Source organism: Fundulus heteroclitus, chromosome 4 (genome assembly GCF_011125445.2).
Source record: "Fundulus heteroclitus isolate FHET01 chromosome 4, MU-UCD_Fhet_4.1, whole genome shotgun sequence".
In the NCBI taxonomy this organism is placed as follows: domain Eukaryota; kingdom Metazoa; phylum Chordata; class Actinopteri; order Cyprinodontiformes; family Fundulidae; genus Fundulus; species Fundulus heteroclitus.
Genome location: NC_046364.1, coordinates 5486417 through 5510257, shown reverse-complemented (window position 1 = coordinate 5510257; position 23841 = coordinate 5486417). Strand labels below are relative to the sequence as shown.

At 40.9% G+C, this 23841-nt stretch overlaps 1 protein-coding gene across 1 annotated transcript in view; it reads right to left on the bottom strand.

Annotated features, from left to right (window-relative positions):
- Window positions 1–23841, bottom strand: part of samd4a (sterile alpha motif domain containing 4A) — a 71054-nt gene that overhangs the window by 22695 nt on the left and 24518 nt on the right. The window contains exons 2-3 of the mRNA XM_021308964.2: window positions 8894–9499; window positions 687–974 (exon numbers count right to left, since the gene is read on the bottom strand). Coding sequence (XP_021164639.2) covers window positions 687–974; window positions 8894–9499 — 894 coding nt within the window. The remainder of the gene's footprint in view (window positions 1–686; window positions 975–8893; window positions 9500–23841) is intronic.

The window sequence follows — 23841 nt, the reverse complement described above, 5'->3', positions numbered from 1 at the left end:
AAAAGTAAATAAAATATTCTTGAAATAAGTGTTTTTGTCCTTGATTTGAGCACGTAAACAAGATTATCTGCCAATGGAAGTAGTATTTTTACCCCTAAAATAAGATAATTAGATATATTCACTATTAATAAGATGATGGAGATGAGTTGTCCTTGATTTGAGCAGCTAGATAAGATGATCTGCCAATGGAATCAGATTTTTGCACTTAAAATAGGAACAAGTACAGTAATTTCAAGAAATTTTTACTTACTTTTAGTTCCCTTTTTGCAGTGTTGCTAAGTTAGAATATTGTCTCGAGTCTTTGCACTGCAAAAACTGAACTTAAAATAAGCAAAATGTTCTTAAAATGCGTGTATTTGTCCTTGATTTGAGCAGGTAAATAAGATGATTTGCCAATGGAATAAGATTTTTTCAATTAAAATAGTAACAACTCATCTCCAGCATCTTATTTTAAGTGCAGGATGTCTATTAATCTTATTTTAGGGGTCAAAATACTCATTCCATTGGCAAATGATCATATTTACCTGCTCAGATCAAGGACAAATACACTAACTTTAAGAACATTTTACTTATTTTAGATCCGTTTTTGCAGTGTGCAGACAGGTAAAACCAAGACGTGTCTTAGATATGAAAGAAGCACCATGTAAGGACAGACGGCGGCCGACACCAACCGGCCCTTTACTCACCCCTCATTCCACTGCCGTCCTCATGGAAGGAATTGCGATGCAGACTGGAGCCGCCTCCTAAACCGGCGTCATCCAGGTGTTCGCTGCCCCCGCTGCCCGAGGAGGCGATGCTGCTCTGGGGGGAGAGAGGCGCGTGGTCTGGCGCGGGGCCTCTGGAGGTCCGAAGGTCCTCCTGGGACAGCCAGACGTGGCCCAGAGGCTGGTTGTTGGGGCCACTGATGGGAGGCGTAAGGGACACGGAGCGCTTTAGGGGACTGTGCTGCGTACTTCCACCTCCGCTCGTCAGAACTGTGGGAGAAAAACTACCATTAAGATATCATCACCCGGAATTTAAAGCTTGATCTTTTCATTCTTTGCAAAATCTGTGTAGATCTTTCAGAGTCCTGGGTGCTTTCTTGATTGATTATCATCCTACACTGAAAAAAGGGAACTAAAAGTGAGTAAAACCTTCTGGAAATTAGTGTATTTGCCCTTGATTTGAGCAGGTAATTAAGATTATCTACCAATGGAATGAGATTTTTGTACTTAAAATAGGAACAACTCATCTACATCATCTTATTTCAAGTACAGTATTTCTAATTATCTTATTTTAGGGGTGAAAATACTCATTCCATTGGCATATAATCTTGTTTGCATGCTTAATTTAACGGCGAAATTTCCTCATTTCAAGAAAATGTTACTTACTTTTAGTTCCTTTTTGCAGTGTATTGAAATACCAAATGATGATTCTTTCCATATTTATAATTTTCTGGCATTATAAAGAGTTTACAATGTCATTCACTCTAATCAGGTTATCCAGGACTGCAGAAGAGAAACGCCCCATCACACTGTTGCATTGCATTTTTGTAAGAAGACACATTACCATAAAGGGGGGGACTCACAACACCTTTGTATGAATTTGACACCTTTGTACCAACGCCAGTTTGCAGCTCTCAAACGTTATGTGACTGCCCACATGCACCACTGCTACTGGAACACATGCTGTAGCAATGGCCCAGTATAAACATCTCATAGTAAACAATGCAGCGTACTCATGTTGGGATTCTGGATGCTGCACAGTAGGGCTGGACGACATAGAAAAAAACAACATTTCGATAAAATAGAAATCATATAGATCGAATATATGAATATATATATATGAATATATATATATATATATATATATATATATATATATATATATATATATATATATATATATATATATTAGGGCTGGGCAAGTTAACGCGTTAATTTCGCGTTAATTCATTAGACTATTAACGGCGATATTTATTTTATCGCCGTTAATAGTCTAATGAATTAACGCGAAATTAACGCGTTAATTCATTAGACTATTAACGGCGATATTTATTTTATCGCGCATTAACGCATATTGCTCACATGCTTTCAGTCAGTGTCAGTCAGCAGGCGCGCTGACTGCAGCGCGCTGTCTCACGGCAGCACTCTCCCGTTCCCCCTCCCCTCTCGTACATGGCTCAGCGGCGCCAGCCAATCAGCACGCAGGCTCAGCCTGGCCCGCCCACTCAGCTCTCACACAAACTTAATACACAAACAGCTGAGAGAGACCGCAGCAGCGAAAAAACATGAACAGAGGAAGTAGCACCGTTTGGCTTTATTTTAATACCGTAAATGAAATCAAGCTGTATGTTTTGTAAAAAGCCGGTTCATTTTAGTGGAAACACAACAAATTTATCTAAGCACGTGAAAAAACATGAAAACGTCGAGCCCCAGAAACGGAGAGAGGAGACGAAACGTCTCTCATTGCCCCGACAGACCCACAGACGTCTCTGACTGAGGCGTTTCAGTCCTCCAGGGAACATCCAGGTAGATCAGTGTTCATCATCAGCAGCACTTCATGTTAACTTTCAAAGTAGATATTATCTATCATATGTTACTGGAGCCCACACATAACATGTAATTAAGACCTTGAAAGAACCCAGTACATATATTAAAAAGTGTTATTTAAGATAAGATAACATTAGCTAATCCTTTTTTTATCCCACGACGGGGAAATTTATAGGATTAAAGCAACAGGCAGGTGCACACAACACAGACAAAATTACATAAGGATTGAAATATATGAGGTGGATTAGCGAAAAAACACTGAACATAACATTATTATTATTATTATTATTATTATTATTATTTAATTGTAATAATAAAATAAAAACCACAAAACCCAAAAGGTCAACAGTTTCATGATACATCAAGCTTAGGGACTGGCTAATATACAGCAGGTCAAAAAAGGCCATATTTTGGCTGCAGTGCTTGCTGTTCTCTTATGAAGAAAAGATCAACTAGTGCACTAAATTCAATAGATGGGTTGAAAATATCCAGTATAAAATAAGTGCTACAAATGTTACAACACTTTTGTTCATATGGCAGCAGAACATTAAAATAAAAGTGCTCTTTACACTACTTTTGAATTCATTCTTGGAGTTTGTAAATACAATGCGATTAATCGCGATTAATCAGGGCGATTAATCGCGATTAAATATTTTAATCGTTGCCCAGCCCTAATATATATATATATATATATATATATATATATATATATATATATATATATATATATATATATATATATATATATATATATATATATATATATATATATATATATATATACCCACTGTTTATACCTTATGCACCTTTTCCTCCTTTTGGCACCTTTTTTTGATCACTAAATCACTAAGCCGATGCGTGACAAGTGATTTTCTCCAATTTGAGATCAATAAAGCTTATCTTATCTTATCTTACAACACATGTAACAACCGGTATCTTAGTTCACTCTAATTTAAAAGAACTCTCCCTTCTCACAGCGTATTTCTCAGGCTAAATTTACATTTCTTACAGTTAACCCAGTTTGATAGACAGGATGTTTAATCCAATAAGGTGATTTCCCAAAGAGCAGTTAGTTGAAAATGGCGAAGCTGATCTACTGAAGAATTGAAAAATATATCTCCGGTCTTTTCTAGACCATTTTCTCCCATTTTCTTTAGGGACGTTTTATGAAGTTTATCAGGAGTTGATCATGTTATACGTTTATGCTTGACAGTTGTTTAACCTATTCGTTTATAAATCACCTTAAACTGGACAGTAAAAACAGAATGAAATTTGGATAAAAACATCTTTCATCTTGAGATTGAAGTATAAACGTTCTCAGAATCCAATCTATTGATGCCTGGTATCAACCTTCCACGTTGATATAAAAGGTGAAGTCCAGGCTTTGTCTGGCAAATGAAAAGAAGATGCGCCTAAAGTCCGGCAATAGAAATGAAAGTACAACTGATTCTTTATTTTCCATTTTCTCTATACGTATCTGAGCCTGCAGACAGGCGGTGTGGCGTACTCCCACAGATTTACAGTCTTCACTGTAAAGAAAGAAAACAACAAAAGACTCCGCGGCATCCTGGAGACAGCTTGAGGCGGTAAAAGAGGATAAAAACGGTGCGGAGCCAAAGAGCTTTTTGTGTCGCCTCTCTGACGGGGTTGGCTGCCACCAGTACTCCAGTCTCTCCTCCTAGTCCTATATGTGGTCCTCTCTATGTATAGGACTTCATGAAGACCGTTTAAAATAGATGCCCAGCTAACATTTCAAGTTCCAGTCCCTAAATATTAGCCATTTTCTCTAAATACAGTCCGCCACAAAGGCTACCTTACAAGGGAACGGACGGTTGGTATGTGCTATGTGGCTCCGACTAAAGCCGGGGTGGTCATCTGGATCAGCAGGACACAGGTCGATGTCCTTGGACAATTATATTCCTAAAGTCATCAAAATGACCTGATAAACACATTTTTGAGGGACTTACCTGTGGAAATAAACTAATTCCGGGCTACACACATCCATAGTAGCTCCTATAAACGATCTGAAAAGTACAGCTCTTACGCCACTCTGCTTGTTTTCAGTGCTGCCCACCATCCCCGCCAACCAGGGTAACTCTAGTTTATCGGTTGCGAAATCTTGTGGTCTTTGTGTGGGTCTGAGGCCGCGAGCAACCGAAATCCAAGAGTGAGCAGGGTTTTAAATGTGCATTTATTTATAAACCCCCCCCCCTCAGCTGTTTCTTTCATCTTCCAGAAAAAGAAAAAGAAAAAAAAATCCACAGAGCCCTTGCATTCATGTCTGGAAATATCCTGCTCTGACCATAGTTATGCTGCATTTCAACAGCCCTGCCCTCCCGGTGTGTTGTCTTCATGTGGACGCGCTGTAGCTGCTCCGATCCGTCCAGAGCGTGTTTACCGTGCCGACTATTTCAGTTTGGTCGTTTGATCGGGCGTCAGGAAGTTTCCAACCACCAGAACTGACTGAAAATAGGCTTTAAAGAAATCAAAGCAAGCTTATTACTTTTCCGCACCACGGGTAAAGATACGTAAAAAGCATTCAAACAAACCATAACCCGAAGAAACAGCTTCTTCGCTAAAGCTGTGAGGGCGATCGCCCCCTGCTGAGAACACGTCACATTAACACTAATGCAAATGCATATTTGCACACTGATTTATCAGGAAGGTTTCATTGCACAGTTCTGTACATGAAGGTTAAAGTTTACTGCACAGAATCTACCGCAGGCATGAGAGTATCACCAAAGAAGCTTTGAGTGATTAATTAATGCAACACAGTAATACTTTTTGTTGAAAAAGGACTGACTGGTTGCGGTGGGGTAGCCTCGTGAGACCATCCTGATCTCGCGAGCTTTCAAGGTTTCACTCGCAGATCAGTCTGGCTACTTTCGGTTAAAGAAAATTTGGAGCCGTTCACCAAACGAACGTCCAATCAGCGTTGGCTTTGAGGCGGGTTCAATTCAATTCAATTTTATTTATATAGCGCCAAATCATGAACATGTCATCTCAAGGCACTTTACAAAGTCAAGTTCAATCATATTATACAGATTGGGTCACCTTGGGTTGAGGTGTGACGCAACGAGAAGCGCGACAGTTCAGTCTAAAGAACATGGCGGCTTCAGCCGATGAAACTAGCGTTAGCGTGGCTATCGAGCAAGTTTTATCGGAATTACAGAGTATTTCTTCACTGAAAGAAGAGCAAAACGCTGCTCTGGAGGCTTTTCTCAGAGGAAAAGATGTTTTTGCTCTTCTCCCGACTGGTTTTGGCAAGAGCTTGTGGTTGTGTTTTCGTTGTCACTCTGTTAGTACGTCATATGCTTCGTTGATCTGATTGGTTTATTTGACCCGTCTATCACCAACATAGGCCAATCAGCTAACCAGTATTTTCACCCCTTCCCAAAATTACTTCAACGGAAGGTTTCCAGATGGATATGCGGAGCAAATCTATCTGGCAAAGTCAGGTTAGAGGTGGAGAACACGCGGCGACAATAAAAGATTCTTTATTCTACGTGATAAAATGTAACCTTTAATTCAAACTGAACTTATTCTATGTTATTAAAGAATATAATAATATAGCATGGTTCCTGAGACCTCCCACAGCATCACAGATCCTCCGCCATGCTTAAAAAAGGGCCGGAGCTCACTTTTCACATCCAACTTTCGCTTTAAACCAAACCCACCTTGAGTGTTTTGAACGTTGGTCAGATGAGACTAAGACTGAGATCCTCTGTAGCAGCTGAAGACAAACAAGGCTTTTTTATTCCTGTTATGCCTCCTCAACAACCAATCTGCATGTTGAAGGCGTCTCCTGGTTGTTAAGGAGACTCTTGGACCCCGAGGTGGCTTCCTTTTTACCTCCCTGGCCATCCTGTGCAATTGTACACAGTAGCAAGATTTGTTTTACAGTTTCTACAGAGGTTAGATTGACATAAACTACTGACTGCAAAGTGACTGTTTGCTTGTCAATCCAGTCGTCCATCCAGGCAGCCAGACAGATGGCGAACTAACCTAATGACTAGGCAGATGGAATAAATGGATAAAAAGGTGGACTGAGGTCAGTCTCAGCCTCCAGCAGATGAGTTTAAGCATCTTGGTGTCTTATTCATGAGTGAAGGTAGGATGGAACAGGAGGTGGATACATCGGGGCTTCTTCTGCAGTAATGGTCTGTTGTGGTGAGGGAAGAGCTGAGCCAAAAAGCAAAGCTCTCGCTTTACCGGTCCGTCTACGTTACGACTAAAAGGACCAGATCCCGGAAACAAGCAGCTGAAAATAGCTTCATGTGGAGTTAACTGAGGTGCTTTGGATCAGGACGCCCCCTGGGTACCTCCCTTTGGGGTTTCCCACTGGGAGGAGACCCTGGGGAAGACCCAGAACTCCCTGGTGGGACTAAATGTCTCGTCTGACCTGGGAAGAGGGACAACTGATTGATGAAAAAAAATTGGACAGATGGATGGATGAACGGACAAACCAATGTTCGGATGAAGAGACAATCGGAGAGGTAGATGAATGGACAGGTGGACAAACTGACTGATGCCACTGCAAAAACGGATCTAAAAACAAGTAAAATGTTCTTAAAGTTAGTCTATTTGTCCTTGATCTGCGCCATTAAATAAGATTATCTGCCAATGGAATGAGTATCTTTACCCCTAAAATAAGATAATTAGACATCCTGCACTTGAAATAAGATGATGGAGATGAGTTGCTCCTATTTTAAGTGGAAAAATCTTATTCCATTGGCAAATCATCTTATTTACCTGCTCAAATCAAGGACAAATACACTAATTTCAAGAAAATTGTACCTATTTTTAGTTCTGTTTTTGCAACCAACAGAGGGACGGATCAAATTTAGACTATGGGACAGGAGCAACACATCTGAAAGTATAGGTTTAAAAAAAAAAAAACTTTTAAATACATAAATCTGCTCTAAAATTTACACATAGTTCAGGTCTACCGTGTGTTACTCAAGTAGAAAATCCAGTAAACTGTGCTGCACCCGTCCCAAGGTGACCTTTAAACAACGCAGTGATGTGAAAATATAAATATAATATGGGAAACACAGTAATATTCACCATAGGACTGGATTTTGTCCAGAAACACCATATTTCAGCGAAAGTAAAGACACACATTGTGTTGCATGTTACTCTGTCTACATAAAGTACACAAACCTAAATATCTGACATGTCGCACTTAATTAACCGTTTAAACACTGGCTTGTTTTTCCTTTTCAGTAGAAAAATTACTTAATAAAATCATCCATAAAAAACAAAAACTGAAAAAACAACAACATTAGATTAAGCAGTGAAATATGAATCTTGCTGCACAATAAATAATAAGTATTGAATTTATGTTTTCCCATCATTTGGTCACTGCAAAAGCGGATCTAAAAACAAGTAAAATGTTCTTAAAGTTAGTCTATTTGTCCTTGATTTGAGCCAGTAAATAAAATTATCTGCCAATGGAATGAGTATCTTTAAGGGAACTTAAAGTAAGTAAAGTTTTCTTGAAATGAGTATATTTTCCTTGATTTGAAGAGCTGAATAACACTTTTTAGCCTCGTGAGACCATCCTGATCTCGCGAGCTTTCAAGGTTTCACTCGCAGATCAGTCTGGCTACTCTCCGTTAAAGAAAATTTGGAGCCGTTCACCAAACGAACGTCCAATCAGCGTTGGCTTTGAGGCAGGTTGAGGTGTGACGCAACGGGAAGCGCGACAGTTCAGTCTAAAGAACATGGCGGCTTCAGCCGATGAAACTAGCGTTAGCATGGCTATCGAGCAAGTTTTATCGGAATTACAGAGTATTTCTTTGCTGAGCTAACGAGCCTTTACCTGCAGCAGCAAGAGTAGCTTGGCTTGTGGTTGTGTTTTCGTCGTCGCTCGTAACAGAGTGACGACAAATCTGATTGGTTTATTTGGCCCGTCTATCACCAACATAGGCCAATCAGCTAACCAGTATTTTCGCCCCTTCCCAAAATTACTTCAACGGAAGGTTTCCAGATGGATATGCGGAGCAAATCTATCTGGCGGAGTCAGGTTAAACACTTTTTGCCAATGGAATGAATATTTTTATCCCTAAAATAAGATAATTAGATATTCTGCACTTGAAATAAGACGATGGCGATGAATTGTTCCTATTTTAAGTGCAAATATCTTATTCCATTAGCAAATAGTCTTATTCACCTGCTCAAATCAGGGAAAAATACAAAAAATGCAAGAAAATCTTTTACTTATTTTGAGTTCCCTTTTTGCAGTGTAAGCGCTGCATTAAGCTGTCGTCAGCATTGCTCCGTGACATTTCAGCCACCGGCAATCAGCTGCTGGTGAAAGCGCATCTTTTAAACGAAACACAGCAGGACTCCAAACTTACTGGTGTTGCTTCCTCCGCCGGTTCCAACCGTGTTGATGGTTGCCGGCACCGAGGACGACGGGTAAAGCATGAGATGTCCGTTCTCACAGCCCTGCTGCTGGTGCCAGCCGCCACCGCCGCCGCCGATTCCCGAGTCCCGGGAGCTCGGCCATCCGTTGAGGCGATCGTCCGAGCCGTAGCGCTGGTGGTGGTGCAGGTTGTACAGGTTCCCCGACGACGAAGAGTTCGTGGAAGACGAGGAACCCGACGAGGTGAGGGTGGAAGGAGGCGTGGACTGATGATGGTGGTGGTGGGGGCCGGCGGCGGGGGGGGGCCTCTCCAGGGAATCCCCCCGCGCGGCAGCCCTCTCCTCCAGGTGGTTGAGCCAGAGCGCCAGAGCGGAGCGGTCCTCCAGGGAGGTGGCGGGGTGGATGAGGGCGTAGGACAGGAGCTGCCGGGACTCCTCCAGGTGGCGGCCGTGCTCGATGGTGTGGGCCAGGATCCGCGGCAGCAGGCGCATGTACTCGCTCTTGGCTTCGGTGTTGCCCGGTTTGAGCAGAGGGAGGTGGGTGAGAACCAGCGAGATGATGCGCTCCTTCGGCTCGCCTTGCCACTGACTGATGAGACCTACAAAACAAAAAACACAACAAAACAAACCATAAGCTTAACGCAGCATTGGGAAAATACACAAAAAGCTACATTTCAACAAGGACCGGGTTGCTTTGGACAGTTTTGGTGGACATGCAGAACATCTACGGCAGGGGTGTCCAAACATTTTGCCACATGGGCCGAAATCATCAAGTCAGAGGTGATCGAGGGCCACAAAACTAATAAATAAATAATGAATAAATACCCAAAAAATTATTTTTAACTTGCTCTACAAAACACGATTGTTTAATTTAAACAAATTAGTCAGAAATTCAGCCAGAAAGGGATGTGTAAATCATTGAAGATCTGAATTAAAAAGGTTTTGCTCATTTGCCTCATCAAATGATGGTCATCCAGTTCCCAAATTATTTCGGGCTTGATCAAAAATAAATAAATAATAGGATTTCAGAACAGGATTTGGTCATTATATCTTTGAAATCAGAATCAAATGCACCAAAGTCTGCATTTGAGAAAACGACTCTAGATAGATGTGGTCCTATTTGCTATGAATTTAAAAAGAATGTAAAAGGTGTGGTCATTAAAAAAAACAATCAATGACATTTTCAAATGTAAAAATGTAACCACTCTATAATAATTTTGCCCTAATTAAAAATTAAAAGTTTCCATTTGCATTAGCCACCTTTGCTGGTGGATCAAATCTTTCTTAAAATGGAGTCGAAGGGCCGCACAAAATCAGCACAGGGCCCACAAATGGCCCCCGGGCCGCACTTTGGACACGCCTGCTCTACGGTAAGGAGCTGGCTGAGTGCTGCAGGTTGTTGCTCAGCCAAAACATGTGGCTGATTGGTCAAGGCAAGGCAACGTTATTAGTAAAGCACATTTCAGTACAAAGACAATGCAAAGTGCTATACATGGTTAAAAAATACAACAGTATAAAAGCAAGTTGGAATAAAATGTGGAAACAAAATAAAACATGGGAAAATAGAAACTTAAAAGCAAATATTAAAAACAGTTGGACTACAAACTTAATCTAATGATGTTTCAGTAAAACAGTTTAACTAGAACAGTGGAAGTCAATCTTAAACAAATGTGTTTTTAATCTTTATTTAAAGGAACTCTTTCAGCACTTTTACAGTTTTCTGGAAGTTTGTTCCAGATCAGTGGAGCATAGGAACTAAATGCTGCTTCTCCATGTCTGGTTCTGGTTCTGGTTCTGCAGAGCAGGCTGGAGTCAGAAGACCTGAGTGGTCTGGAGGGTTGATGCCCTGATAACAAGTCTGTGATGTATTTAGGTGCTAATTCAGGGATTTATAGACTAACAGAAGGATTTTAAAGTCTATTCTCTGAGATCCAGGGAGCCATGGAAGGACTTCAGAACCGGGTCCATGTTCTCTACGTTCTTAGTCTTAGTGAGGACTTCAGAACCGGGTCCATGTTCTCTACTTTCTTAGTCTTAGTGAGGACTTCAGAACCGGGTCCATGTTCTCTACTTTCTTAGTCTTAGTGAGGACTTTAGAACCGGGTCCATGTTCTCTACGTTCTTAGTCTTAGTGAGGACTTCAGAACCGGGTCCATGTTCTCTACTTTCTTAGTCTTAGTGAGGACTTCAGAACCGGGTCCATGTTCTCTACTTTCTTAGTCTTAGTGAGGACTTCAGAACCGGGTCCATGTTCTCTACGTTCTTAGTCTTAGTGAGGACGCGGGCAGCAGCGTTCATCAGACCCAGAGGACATCTCATTAGGAAGCATTAGGAAGTATAGAGAATTATGGAAATACCTGGAATATTGAGCGTACAGCGCAGCGGGAATGGAAATAAATACTTCAGGTAGGATCATAGCTATAAGAATGTATAAACATACAAAATATCTAATTTTTGCAGCAGCAGCTGGACTGATTGTTGCTTAGCTGTTTTCAAATGTTTGTGTAAATGCAGTGACACTACCAAATTTGCCCAAACTTCCACACTGCGGGGCAATAAAGGACTTCTCATCTCATCTCATCTGATAAATGCCTGGCTGATACTGACAGGTAGATTAAGATCTAAACATAATCGGCACTGTGTGTCAAGAAGAGCACAAAAAACTGTTTTTTCAGCTGAAAATTCACACGTACAGCGAATAAAAGGTAAGAAATTTACCAAAACAAAGCCAAGTCCCGGCATTACTGGCCCAGTCTCCAACATATAGTTCATCTAACCCTACGTTGGATGTTTTATTATGATTAGCAGCTGTGCACCAGTTGACCAGCTGCAACAACTGATTTTATTCTGTTGGGTTAATGCCTCAAAACTCCTCATTCCCCAATATTTCAGATTATAAACCAAAGCAACAAACAGCACGCTGCCTAAAAAGGACCTGTTCGTGTGGAGTACGGTAAAAACAAAACATATAAAAGTCAAGGAATTTCCAAAACTATCGCTACCTCTATTCAATAAACCTGCAGCAGTCGCTTTGCGTTGTGAATTTTAGGCTTTTAAGGAGCCTGAAGTCTAACATCCCATAAACTGACTTCAGATTAGAGCTGGACGAAATAGAAAAAAAGCATATTGATAAAATAGAAATCATATCAATCCATACTGATTATTATCAACAAATTAAAAACATACACTAAGTGCTGCCCTGACCATTTAATGCTGTTGCTTAATGACCTATTTTTAGATACAGACACACACAAACACTGAATTATTCAACCAACTTTTCACCAAAACTGCAAGTTTTTCAAAATGTTATAAGAATGCATGCTCTCTAAACTCTCTGAAGGGGGCAGAGCTTGGTGACAAAGCGTTCCTGGGTCTGCGTTTGATTGGTTGGGACGATGTAACGACTATAATATTAACCTACATCGGTAGAATGCAAAAGAAAGGAAAACTGTTATTCTACTGAACTTTTTATTGACCCTTTTTTTCCTATCATTGATATACGTCTATCGATCGATATATATCGTTATTGAATTATCATTCAGCCCTTCAGTTTCATTCCCTGATGTACAACTGGTCCAATGGAGGAAAACTCACACCGACGAACCCAGGGCTGCTTCAATATGTCTAGAAAAGCCGCGGCATCCCACCTAAAAAAAAATAATAATAATGAAAACACAGAGGGACAGAGCTCTGCATGTGGTGGTACAAAAAATAAAATAAAGGTCTGCATTTGGAGATGTGATTCACAGATGGCATTAGTAAACACCTGCACAGCTTTAAAATAGAAAACCCCGCCATGATGTCAGGCCTACAGTCATGGTTCAATTTAGGTCTTTGGGTAAACACCGAGGTCCTGAGGACTGCTCATCGAAGCTGAACGTAACCTGGAGGTCATGGAGCTCTATTGTTGTCTGTAAGCCGTTAGGAGGCCATTCCTCTGGTCTTGGGCCACAGATATAGTTACCAGCAGGTCAGGTGGGGAGCTTCAGTCGGCCGAACAAATAAAGACGGCACATATGAGGAAGCAGGGACACTTCACGTCCTGCTGAACGACGTGAGCTGTAGGTTGGACCTCAGGGCTCGGGCCTTTATGCGCAAGATTATGTTTGGACATATGGGCATTTAATGGTAATTTACAGAAATACTGAAAATGAAAGCAATATTACCAAACAGTTAATTTAAAATCCATACACAGTGTGGGCCTTCAGTCTAAATTTCTAAAAATGTCTTTGTCTGCTTTTTTTTCCTCCAGCGTAAGCCTTGTGAGATTATTATTTTGTAAATAAATTACCAAATTATCTTTTGCTGCTGCCATTCTCTCTTGTTTTTCTGATGTTTTTCTGAAACTTTCTGAGGCTTAATGAGAGCAAGACAGAGGTGATGGTGTTTGGAAGTGCCATCACCGACTTAGGACCTTTCAAGCATTTTGTGCGTTCCAAGGTAACCAGCCTAGGTGTCACCATAGACAGCGACTTTAAACTGAACGAACAGATAAATAGCGTTTTAAAATCATGTTTTTATCATCTTCGTCTTTTATCTAAGGTAAAACCGTTTTTATCTTTTAACCTCTTCGAGCAGGTTTTACACTGTTTTATTTCTAGCCGTCTGGACTACTGCAATGCACTTTATTCAGGCATTAGCCAACGAGCTGTCTCCCGTCTGCAGTTAGTCCAAAATGCAGCGGCTCGTCTTTTATCGGGGACCAAAAAATATCAACATATTACACCAATTCTTGCGTCTTTGCACTGGCTCCCTGTTCGTTTTAGAATTGATTTTAAGATTTTATTGTTTGTGTTTAGAGCCTTGAATGGGATGGCTCCTAAATATATCACTGACCTCCTCCAGATTTATTCTCCGGCACGTGCTCTGAGGTCTGAGGGCCATCTTCAGTTAATAGTGCCTAAGACAAGGCTAAAAACCAGAGGGGACAGAGCCTTTTCTGTAGTTGGCCCTAAACTTTGGAATGCTTTGCCCCTCCATGTACGGTCTGCCTCTACGGTGGAGTGTTATAAGTCTCGTCTTAAGACCCACTTTTACTCTTTGGCTTTTAACGCCGCTTAGTTGTGTGGTCCTTTGTGTCTTTTTTTATTTTATTTTTTTTATGTACAGCACATTGGAAACTTTGTTGTTAAATGTGCTATATAAATAAAGTGGATTGGATTGGATGTTCAGTATGTATTCGTATGTTTGAGGGACATTGGCGCCGGGGATGTGACTTTGATTGACAGGCATGAGGAATTAAACTGATTGGCTGCAGAAACACACAAAAAGCTCTGATTGGCCACAGGCGCAAAGAGGAGAGTCTTTAGGCAACCAATTAGGGACCAGCATGAAGTCACATGGAGGCCAAAAGGCAACGAAGACAAAAAAATAATCCACAAGGGAATGAAAATGATGAAAAATAAAAAGCCCGTCACTTTTTATGAGGGAACAGACGCCATAATTGTTCTTTATTTCATAATTAACATTCACTGCGTCTACCCTGTTCTCCTTAGACCTCTAAGTTCAGATATTAACCCGCTCAGTGCTGAGACACACCAGAACCGGCCCCACAAAGATGATCTCCTGCCTTTCTAAGATCAAGAACCCCTACATCTAGGCTACATCTAGCAGTGATGTAACACTGAAGACCAGGAAGCAGGAAAAGAAGAGGTAGAGACACTGCAAGCTACAAAATGTGGGAGTAAATGGAATGAATTAGGCAGGAGGACGTGTAAAAGGATCCAGGGAGTCACTCCGCTGCGCGCCAAGGGTGACGCAATCCTTCATTCCTGCGAGTGAAGCAATCTTCGGCCTATCTCGGAGCAGGAGTTGTTCCATGAATGAAACTCATGGGTGGAAAATGCCAAAATCTGGCAGAGAAAGTGTAAAAACTTTTCTTTTTTTAAAAATATCAAACTACAAATGTGGGGACACTCTGCCGGTTTTAAAAAGTCCCGGTTCAATTTAGACAATCAAATGTAGCAGCTGGAGGTGATGTTTCAAAACGATCAAATCTGAGCTTCACAACATTAAGAGAAAAATAGTAAAAATAAAAAAATAAAAACGCCCTGAACATTGCGTCAGCAAAAACTCACAAACCGGCAGAAACTAAAACCTTAAAGGTGTTTAAAACAGAAATAACGATAGCTCTGTGTTACGTACCGTTTAGGAGGCTTTTAAAAAGTCAGGACCAACCAGGTTTACGTAAAATAAAATAAAGATTTCCATTAAAGACTTATGCAGTTTTAAAAAGAAATCACATAAAATAAATCCCACAGAAGCCGATCCGAAGGCTTCAGGGTGTTTTTGGCACTGGTTTGAGCCAGTACACTGCAAAAAGGGAACTAAAAGTTAATAAAAAAATCTTGAAATTAGTGTATTTTTCCTTGATTTGAGGAGCTAAATAAGACTATTTGCCAATGGAATAAGTATTATTACCCGTAAAATAAGATAATTAGATATCCTGCACTTGAAATAAGACGATGGAGATAAATTGTTCCTATTTTAAGCGCAAAAATCTTTTGGCAAATAGTCTTATTTACCTGCTCTAATCAAGGAAAATACACTTATTTCAAGAAAACTTCACTTACTTTTTGTTTACTTTTTGCAGTGCATGTCTGAAAATTGTAAAAAAAAATAAAAAAATAAAAATAAGACTTTCTGCAGCTTCAGTCAAAAAATACTTGTGCATCCCCAATGGACATGTCAGCATATCTCCACAAAGAGTACCAAGACCTATACAGGTCTGGTATCTGTTAAATAAAAAAAGACAAAATAACTTAAACCTGAAGCTCAAGATGGTATTCTTTATAATTTATTGAGTGGATTTCCAAAGGTTAAAAAGGGTGAAGAAGTCACAGAGGAGCGGTTCACCTCACACTGACCACCAACCGTCTCTCATCACTCGCAGGAGTCGCAGTTGGAACTAAAACACAGGCTGAAGGTCAACAGCGAGCAGAAACGCGCGCCATGTTTTCACATATGGGCCTGGTTCTGATCACAAGAGTCCGGTTACAACAGCGCGAAACAAATCCCCTTACAGCACAAGAGTCTGACGCCGTCATTTCAACAGTGGACAGTAAAAGTCCCACAACTAGTCCCACATTTAGGCCAGCGACAGGTAAACAGGAGACGGTGAATCACATCAGAACCACTGAAAGAAGCAGTGAAACCTCAGACAGAGAGTCACTTGTTGAGGAGCTGACACAGCAGTTTCCTGCTGGTGATCCGTGCACGCCACCCCGGGCCGGGCGCTGCCCTTTGACGCCATCTGTGGCACCAAAACAAGAGCGCTGCATTCAGCACGGCCCTGCCCCTCTGTGACTAATCTCTCCTCGGTCTGCCGCGGGTCGAGGCCTCCACCTTCCTTCTCCGCACGCCGGCCGCCGAAAGTGCGACACAAACAGAGAGCAGACGGACAGATGGGAAAGTTGACTGAGTCACAGACGCCGAGGAGCACACGTGTCCCGGCGTCTCGATCTGTACAGCAGGCCATGGACAGATGGACAGTCTGGAGTGCTGAAGGTGTCGTTCTGGTCCATCTTGGTGCAGAAGGAGCTAAGCCAAAAGGCAAACACTGCAAAAACTGATCTAAAAATTAGTAAAATGTTCTTAAAATTTGTGCATTTGTCCTTGATTTGAGCAGGTAAATAAGATTATCTGCCAATGGAATGAGTATTTTTACCCCTAAAATAAGATAATTAGACATCCTGCACTTGAAATAAGATGATTGAGATGAATTGTTCCTATTTTAAGTGCAAAATACTTATTCCATTGGCAAATCATCTTATTTACCTGCTCAAATCAAGGACAAATGCACAAATTTTAAGAACATTTTACTTATTTATAGTTCCGTTTTTGCAGTGAAGCTCTTCACTGCAAAAAGAGAACTAAAAATAAGAAGAATTTTCTTGAAATGAATGTATTTGCCCTTGATTTGAGCAGGTAAATAAGATTATCTGCCAATGAAATTAGTATTTTTACCACTAAAATAAGACAATTAGATATACTCACTGCAAAAAACAGACTCAACTAAACTAAAAATACGTTAAAAATTTTTTGAAATTAGTTTATTTGTCCTTGATTTGAGCAGGTAAATAAGACAATCTGCCATTAGAATGAGATTTTTGCACTTAAAATAGGAACAATTCATCTCCATCAACTTATTTTAAGTGCATTATATCTGATTATCTTATTTTAAGGGGAAAATTACTCTTTCCATTCGCAGATAATCTTATTTACCTGCTCAAATCAAGGACAAATACTCGTATTTCAAGTAAATGTTAGTTATTTTTAGTTCCGTTTTTGCAGTGCTGCACTTTAAATAAGATGATGGAGACGAATTGTTCCTATTTTAAGTCCAAACATTGGCAAATAATCTTATTTACCTGGTCAAATCAAAGAAAAATACTCTAATTTCAAGAATTATTTTCTTATTTTTAGTTCTATTTTTGCAGTGTTGATTCACTGCTACAACTAGGCTCAAGCGCTCACCTGCGGCTGTGAAATATGGATCATCCCTCTGCAAACAAGCCAGTTGAAGTGCTCAGGGTTTCGGATCAGGATGCCTGTTCTGGGTAGGTCCAACCGGGATTTGACCCCAGGGGATGCACCAATGAGGGACTAAATATAACCGTCCTGGCCTTTCCGTCCAGGAACCGGCTACTTGTGTGACCCAGATAGGAGAAAGATGCTGGACAAATGCATAGTTTGGCTCATAATATCAGGGCTAACATGTAGAGAATTGTTGTTTGATTATTTCAGTTTTTTTTTTAATATATGAGTTTCTTGTTAATAAAAATTCAACGGATTCAGAACATAGGAGGTAATATCAATAAAACGCGCTGCAGATCGTCCTGCTTCGTGCTCCAACAGCTATGTGTAAAACTGTCTGATGGACCAAGCAATCAGCGGTCAAAAAACTGCATTTATTTTATTTATTTAACGTTTAAAGCAACTGATCAGTTTCCGAGTGTGTCAGGCGTTGCTGCACTGCAAAGAGGGAACTAAAAGTAAGTAAAATGTTCTTGAAGTGAGTGTATTTTCCTTGAATTTAGCAGCTAAATAAGACTATTTGCCAATGGAATAATTTTTTTTTGCACTTAGAACAGGAACAACTCATCTCCATCATCTCATTTCAAGTGCAGGATATCAATTATCTTATTGTAGGGGTACAAATATTAATTCTATTGGCAAATAATCTTATTTAGCTGCTCAAATCAAAGGGAAAAAACTAATTTCCAGAAAAGTTTACTTACTTTTAGTTCCCTTTTTGCAGTGTGGAGTCTTCGCTTCGCCCAGATCTTTGACCTTCTCTATGCACCTTATGAATCCCTGCAATGCATCACTATCCAGCTCCATCCTTTCAGCAGTGATGCACTAACTAATTGAACGGTGGTGGAAATGGGACAATTTTCCTGTAATTGTCTCAGACCGGTCAAAACTGGAACAAAATCTGCTTTTTTCTCATGTTCATTGAATGCATCCCAATGGAAAACTCCTTATTCAGTCTCTAATGCATCAACAGCCTGTGGTGTCTTTGATGCACATTGTTTAAAGTTAAAATCACATAGATGTTAAGGATATCTGCTTCCTAGCAATGATTCTTCTAATATTGTTTCTTACTTTTAACTAATGAGTTGAAAAAAATGGGTTTGAACATATGTTAAAGTCCTTAGACAAGAATCTGAATCTGGCAGGTCGGACCTAAGGGAAATTGTGCTGCCCAGTAAAAGTCTTAATCGCTGCTTCTCAACCTTTTATTGCTTGTTTTTGAACATATCAAGAAATCTAAAAAGGTCAGGCTTACCCCAAATGGTGCCACATATAACAATGAGTGACAAAGCTGAGTCTTCTGTATCTTCCATACACAGAGTTGCCAGTGGCGTAGCCGGATGAGGGTCAGCAGGGGCCCAAAGCCCATACCCATAAATTGGCTGGCCTCCTCCACCAGCCGTCCCCACCCCAGCCAGTTAGTTATAAACGCATAATATTTATTTGAAGAGCAATTTTAGGAGTAAAAAGGCAAGTTTCAGTGAATTACAACAGCAAGACATTGCTTGATTACTGAAGTCTACCAAATGTATTAATTTATTTAATAATAGCATAATCATATAGGCCTTTATTAATTTGGTGACTCTTAGCGTATGCACCTGTGTCATACACTGAAATTAATGCCAGCTACCCTTTGCCGACAAGTTATGTTCATGTTCATATTTTGTTTGTGTTTTGGAGATGTTCGTGATTGAAAAACAATAAAAATTTAAATTGCAAAAAAGTATTCACCTTAATCATATTTTAGCAATACCTTAATATACCTATTAACAATGTCATAATTATTTATGCATTCTTGATATCCATCCATCCATCTAGCCCACTTTATCTTAATGTTTCTTTATACCCTATTTGATAAGAATTTGATTTAATTTATGTAATAGTTATTTAGTCTTTTGGATCCAAGGTTAACCCCCTGCATAAATGTTGTCTCGTCATATGTGCTTTTATCGTGCAAGGTTTTTTGATATCTCAAACTGTATCCTGTGAAATATGTGTTTTTTTTCCCTCTCCCTCCCCAAATGTTGCTCCTATCTTTCCACAGAGTTGAAGGCAGTGTCCTCTGGTAACCGTGTCAGGTGGGGTCCTCAGCAGCAAGGCCTCAATCAATTGTTCCCCCGAAATCTTTGTGATGTATCTGATGGATGTTTGTACTGGAACTGTAATTTCCCTCTGGGATTATTAAAGTATTTCTGATTCTGATGCCCATTCGCCACCTCCTAGCTACGATAACACTTTTGGATGTGCCACCCCGGGATTGGCCGCCCCTTTCGAAAACCTTTATTTGCTGCAGCATCTTTTGGAAGAAGCAACCAATGTAAACGCTGCTGTGTGACGATCAAACCATGTTCTTCTCAACATTTTCCTCATCTAGATATGTTTTATTAAAATATTGCTTTGCTTATTAAAAAAACAGCCTCACGTCTTACAGCCTGGATCACCAACAAAAAGGTAGTGAAAACCTCATTAAATAAGTGCAAATTAAAATTAATCTCCAAGTAACCCGGGTCCGCTGCAAACACAGACATCCGGGGGAACCGCAGAGGAGCAGCAGACGCTCCACGGATTTAACGCTGAGCCGGAGACGGACCCGGCCGGTCCCTTCAGACTCTGATCACGGGTAGGGAGTGAAAGCAGTGGAAACAATGTGCTTGTTTGAGCTCATTTGTTACACATTGGTGCAAATAAAAACACACACCCGACTGGAGGAGCGCACACACCAAAGCCACAGTAGTGGAGACACATGATTCCTCTCATTCTAAATATAGACGGCTCGACGGCGTGCAAAGCCACAACAAGGCAGCCCGGGCTACAGATAAGACAGCGGTTAGAGAAGGGGCAATGACACAGCAGCTCTGGGAGCCGCACTCAAACCTGTTGAATTTCCTTACCTGCCATTAAATATATTGTTATTTCCCCTTGGTTTGCTATAAACCAGAGCACGAAATATGACAGGATTTATGGTAAGGGACAAAACCCGGACAATGTTTCGTCACGAGTTGCACCACAGTTGTCACCGGTGCTTGTGTCCGGCTAAAAAAAATAAAATAAAAATCACGCTTTATCTCTGTAAGCAAAACAAACCGACTGCTCACTTTGTTCCAGTACCGACACCTTGCTCTGGTTCATGTTGAGTCAACAGCGTATCTGACACGCAGGGCGGCCATGAGCACAAAGAAAAATGAGATTATACCAACTGTAAACAAGCCAGACAGGGTAGATTTGCAGGGGGAAAGGCCACAGGAGGAGGCTGATTCAGGTTACCTCCACACATCATGAGAAAGAGAGACTAGAGCCCCATTTACTCTACCCTTGTTAAACCGATCCATGCCGAGCTCAGACTGACCTTGGATCAGTTAACCGTGCCGAGCTTGGTTCTAACAACCATTTACACACCACGCTAGCACAGTTCATCGCCTCCTAGTGACGATCTACGGTACTACTGCTCTCTAGGATTGAAGGAGGGAATCAAGCAACTAAAAATGGCGCCGCCCGTAACATTCAGGAAGTTATGCTTGGTTATAATTGAGATATTTCGTTGTTTGCAGAAAGTCAGGCGAAAAAAGCAACCTTTGGTAAATTTACTTGACGGAGTTGGGTTTTGGGAAGTGGATAAGACAAACGAACGTCTAATAAGGATTTACAGACGCAGGAACCAACGACAGACGATGAGCTTCATCACACTGCTAAGCAGGATCATCACTGGAAACCGCGTGTCAAACTGCACAAATTAATTAACTGAAGATGAAAACGTGAAAAAAATATTGTGTATCTACTGTCATCACAATATCAGTGTGTGCAATATTCATACCACAAAGGACTGTATGGCGTGCAATAATTGTTGGCTAATATATTCCAAGTGTCAAGCCAAGTGTTAGTATTTTAATGCTAATGTAACATTTAGTCCTACAGCAGCAGGTGCTCACAACGGACACAAATGCCCAAAATGCTCAAGGTCACAGAGCGATGGAAGCGCCGACCAGAAAGACAGGAAAGAAGAAAATAGGCATATTTTGCAACCGATGTAATTTTGTTTGAAATATTTAGCCACTTTTTCATTGAGATTTAGGATATTCTAATAATGTGCAGCCCCAGCACCAACCCCTGCTGGACGTCGGCTAATCAAGATAAAATCGATTGGACTGATGAATAGTGAACATCTCAAAAGTCGGTAAAAATGCAGCGCAAGGCGTAGTTGAGCCGAGAACGGAAACAGCTTGTATCTGATTGTGATTTATTAAAGTTTTCCTAGGTTATATCGTTCAGATCTGATACTGTAGCAGGCAATTCCATCTCCTGCTAAGCCAGGTTGCCATTCAATTCTTTTGGAAATGTTGAAAAAATGTTTGGCATATTACGATTCATACACAGCATGTAATAAACACAAGCTCCAATGAAAATGCACATAAATGCAATGAAAATGTCATGATGGGTATTGCATTACTCTGATGAAGATCAGTGGGCTCAGCATGAGCGCAGGACGAGGCAGAGGACCACATAGATTGTTAGATGTTACACAAGACAGGTGAATCGGCTCCGTATGAGGCGGCGGGGTGCGAATAGCTACGCTTACAACTTCATTGCACCGATTTCCCTCTTACATGGATGTCAAGCAAGTATTGTTACTCAACTACAACTGTATTTACCCAGAATGCCCTGCGCTGTAGCCCACTTCCTGCTTTTGGAGTGGCCTCCAATACACATGGCATTCACATATGCAACTAAACCGCTCCAGAGTTCACCTCAACTGTGCTGAGACCGAGGTTTTGAGGCAGACCCAAGTCCAGTTTTTTGGTCTGCGTCGGAGTTCGACTGCACATTCACATCTCTCCAAACAAACCGAACTTTCTGAGCAAAGAACCAGAGTTCAATTAGGGCTGGGTGACATGGATGTAAAATGTATCACGATATAAGCCTTTCATATCGCGTCAATACTGATAAATATAGAGCAATGTTTTGTTTACCTATTTGAAACAAGGACCAGGGGAAAAGAGACAGAATTTAAACTGTAATCTAACCCTATTTAAATGTAACTTTTAAATTTAAAATAGTTCAGCCCTACTACCAACCTTGCCAAGCTTGGCCGTGAGAGTGAGAGTCTAAATCCTTTCCTCTGCCTATATCCTCCAGAATACCAGGTGGTTCTGGATCGGAGTTCAGTGGAATTATTGAAAATTTTATCTGAAGTATTTTACACTGATATTGATCAGATATTTACCACGATATATAATGATATTTATTTATTGCCCTAAGTCCAACTGAAGTGGACTAAACCAGGCTGGTGTGAACACACCCTAAAACTATCCCGTGGTGCTGAATGAGCGGGGTTGACGACTTTTTAAGCCAAATGAATTTAGAATTATTAACATTTGTTTCAAATAAATGTTCCAAGATGACAGCAGCACTAAAATCAAACAACTGTTGGGTCCTTTAAAGTTAGGGTCGATGATTTTTCCGGAATTTTTCTTTTTGAATAGCTGCGCATGCACAATTCCAGTTTACCTCGCTCTTCAGGGGGATCGTGACTTAAAAATCTCCCAAATCCACTCTGGTCTTATTTATTTCTACTAAGGCCTTCCTCTCCTTCTCATAAACATGAACGCAGTTCGCTTCATCTGACTCTCAGCCCTGTTCAAAGTCTATGGTGAGAGCAGCGGAGCTACAGTGAACTGCTAACCGCTAAGCTAACCGCTAAGCTAACCGGATACATAACCACTAGAAGGGAACATGCGCAGCCAGCAAGCGGAAACTATGAAGGAATGAACCTGGAAACTGCCGCTATGTGAGCGCGTCAGAATTATTGGCATGTGGGACAATCAATAGATAGGCCCACAGGGCTCTCAACTCTCACGCATTGACCGTGTGACACACGCATTTCACTGACTTCACACGCTCACACGCAACACATGACATTTATCACGCATAAAAGGAGGGGGTGGAGCTGCTGCATGGCTGCACGCAGGATCATAAAACAGTTCTGCTAACCAGATGCAGTTTAAAACGCCACTTGGTCTGTTTATAAGTTTCGTTTTTATTAATTCTGCATTTTTTAACTACATGCACCGTATTTCTGTGCCTCAGCGCTTGCCCCCCCCCCCCCTCCTTTCCCTCGGACCAGGTGCTTTTATCACCGTTCACCATTCAAAACGTGAATCACTACGTTTAATTCCCTCACATCGGTAGCAACGTGTGCCAGTTAAAGTCAATAGGAGAGTTACTAGCTGTGCTTCATGCTCTTTCGTGTTTAACAACAAAGAATCAGTGGCGCTTCGGTGGGCTGCTGACTCGCGCTTTAATTCAGGTGTGCACTTTTAAGGGTCATTTTAAAGAACTTGTAACATCAGGGGCTTCATCTCAGACCTGTCAGTACCCCTGTTCCCTTTATAGAAGGCCTTTACAGTATTTA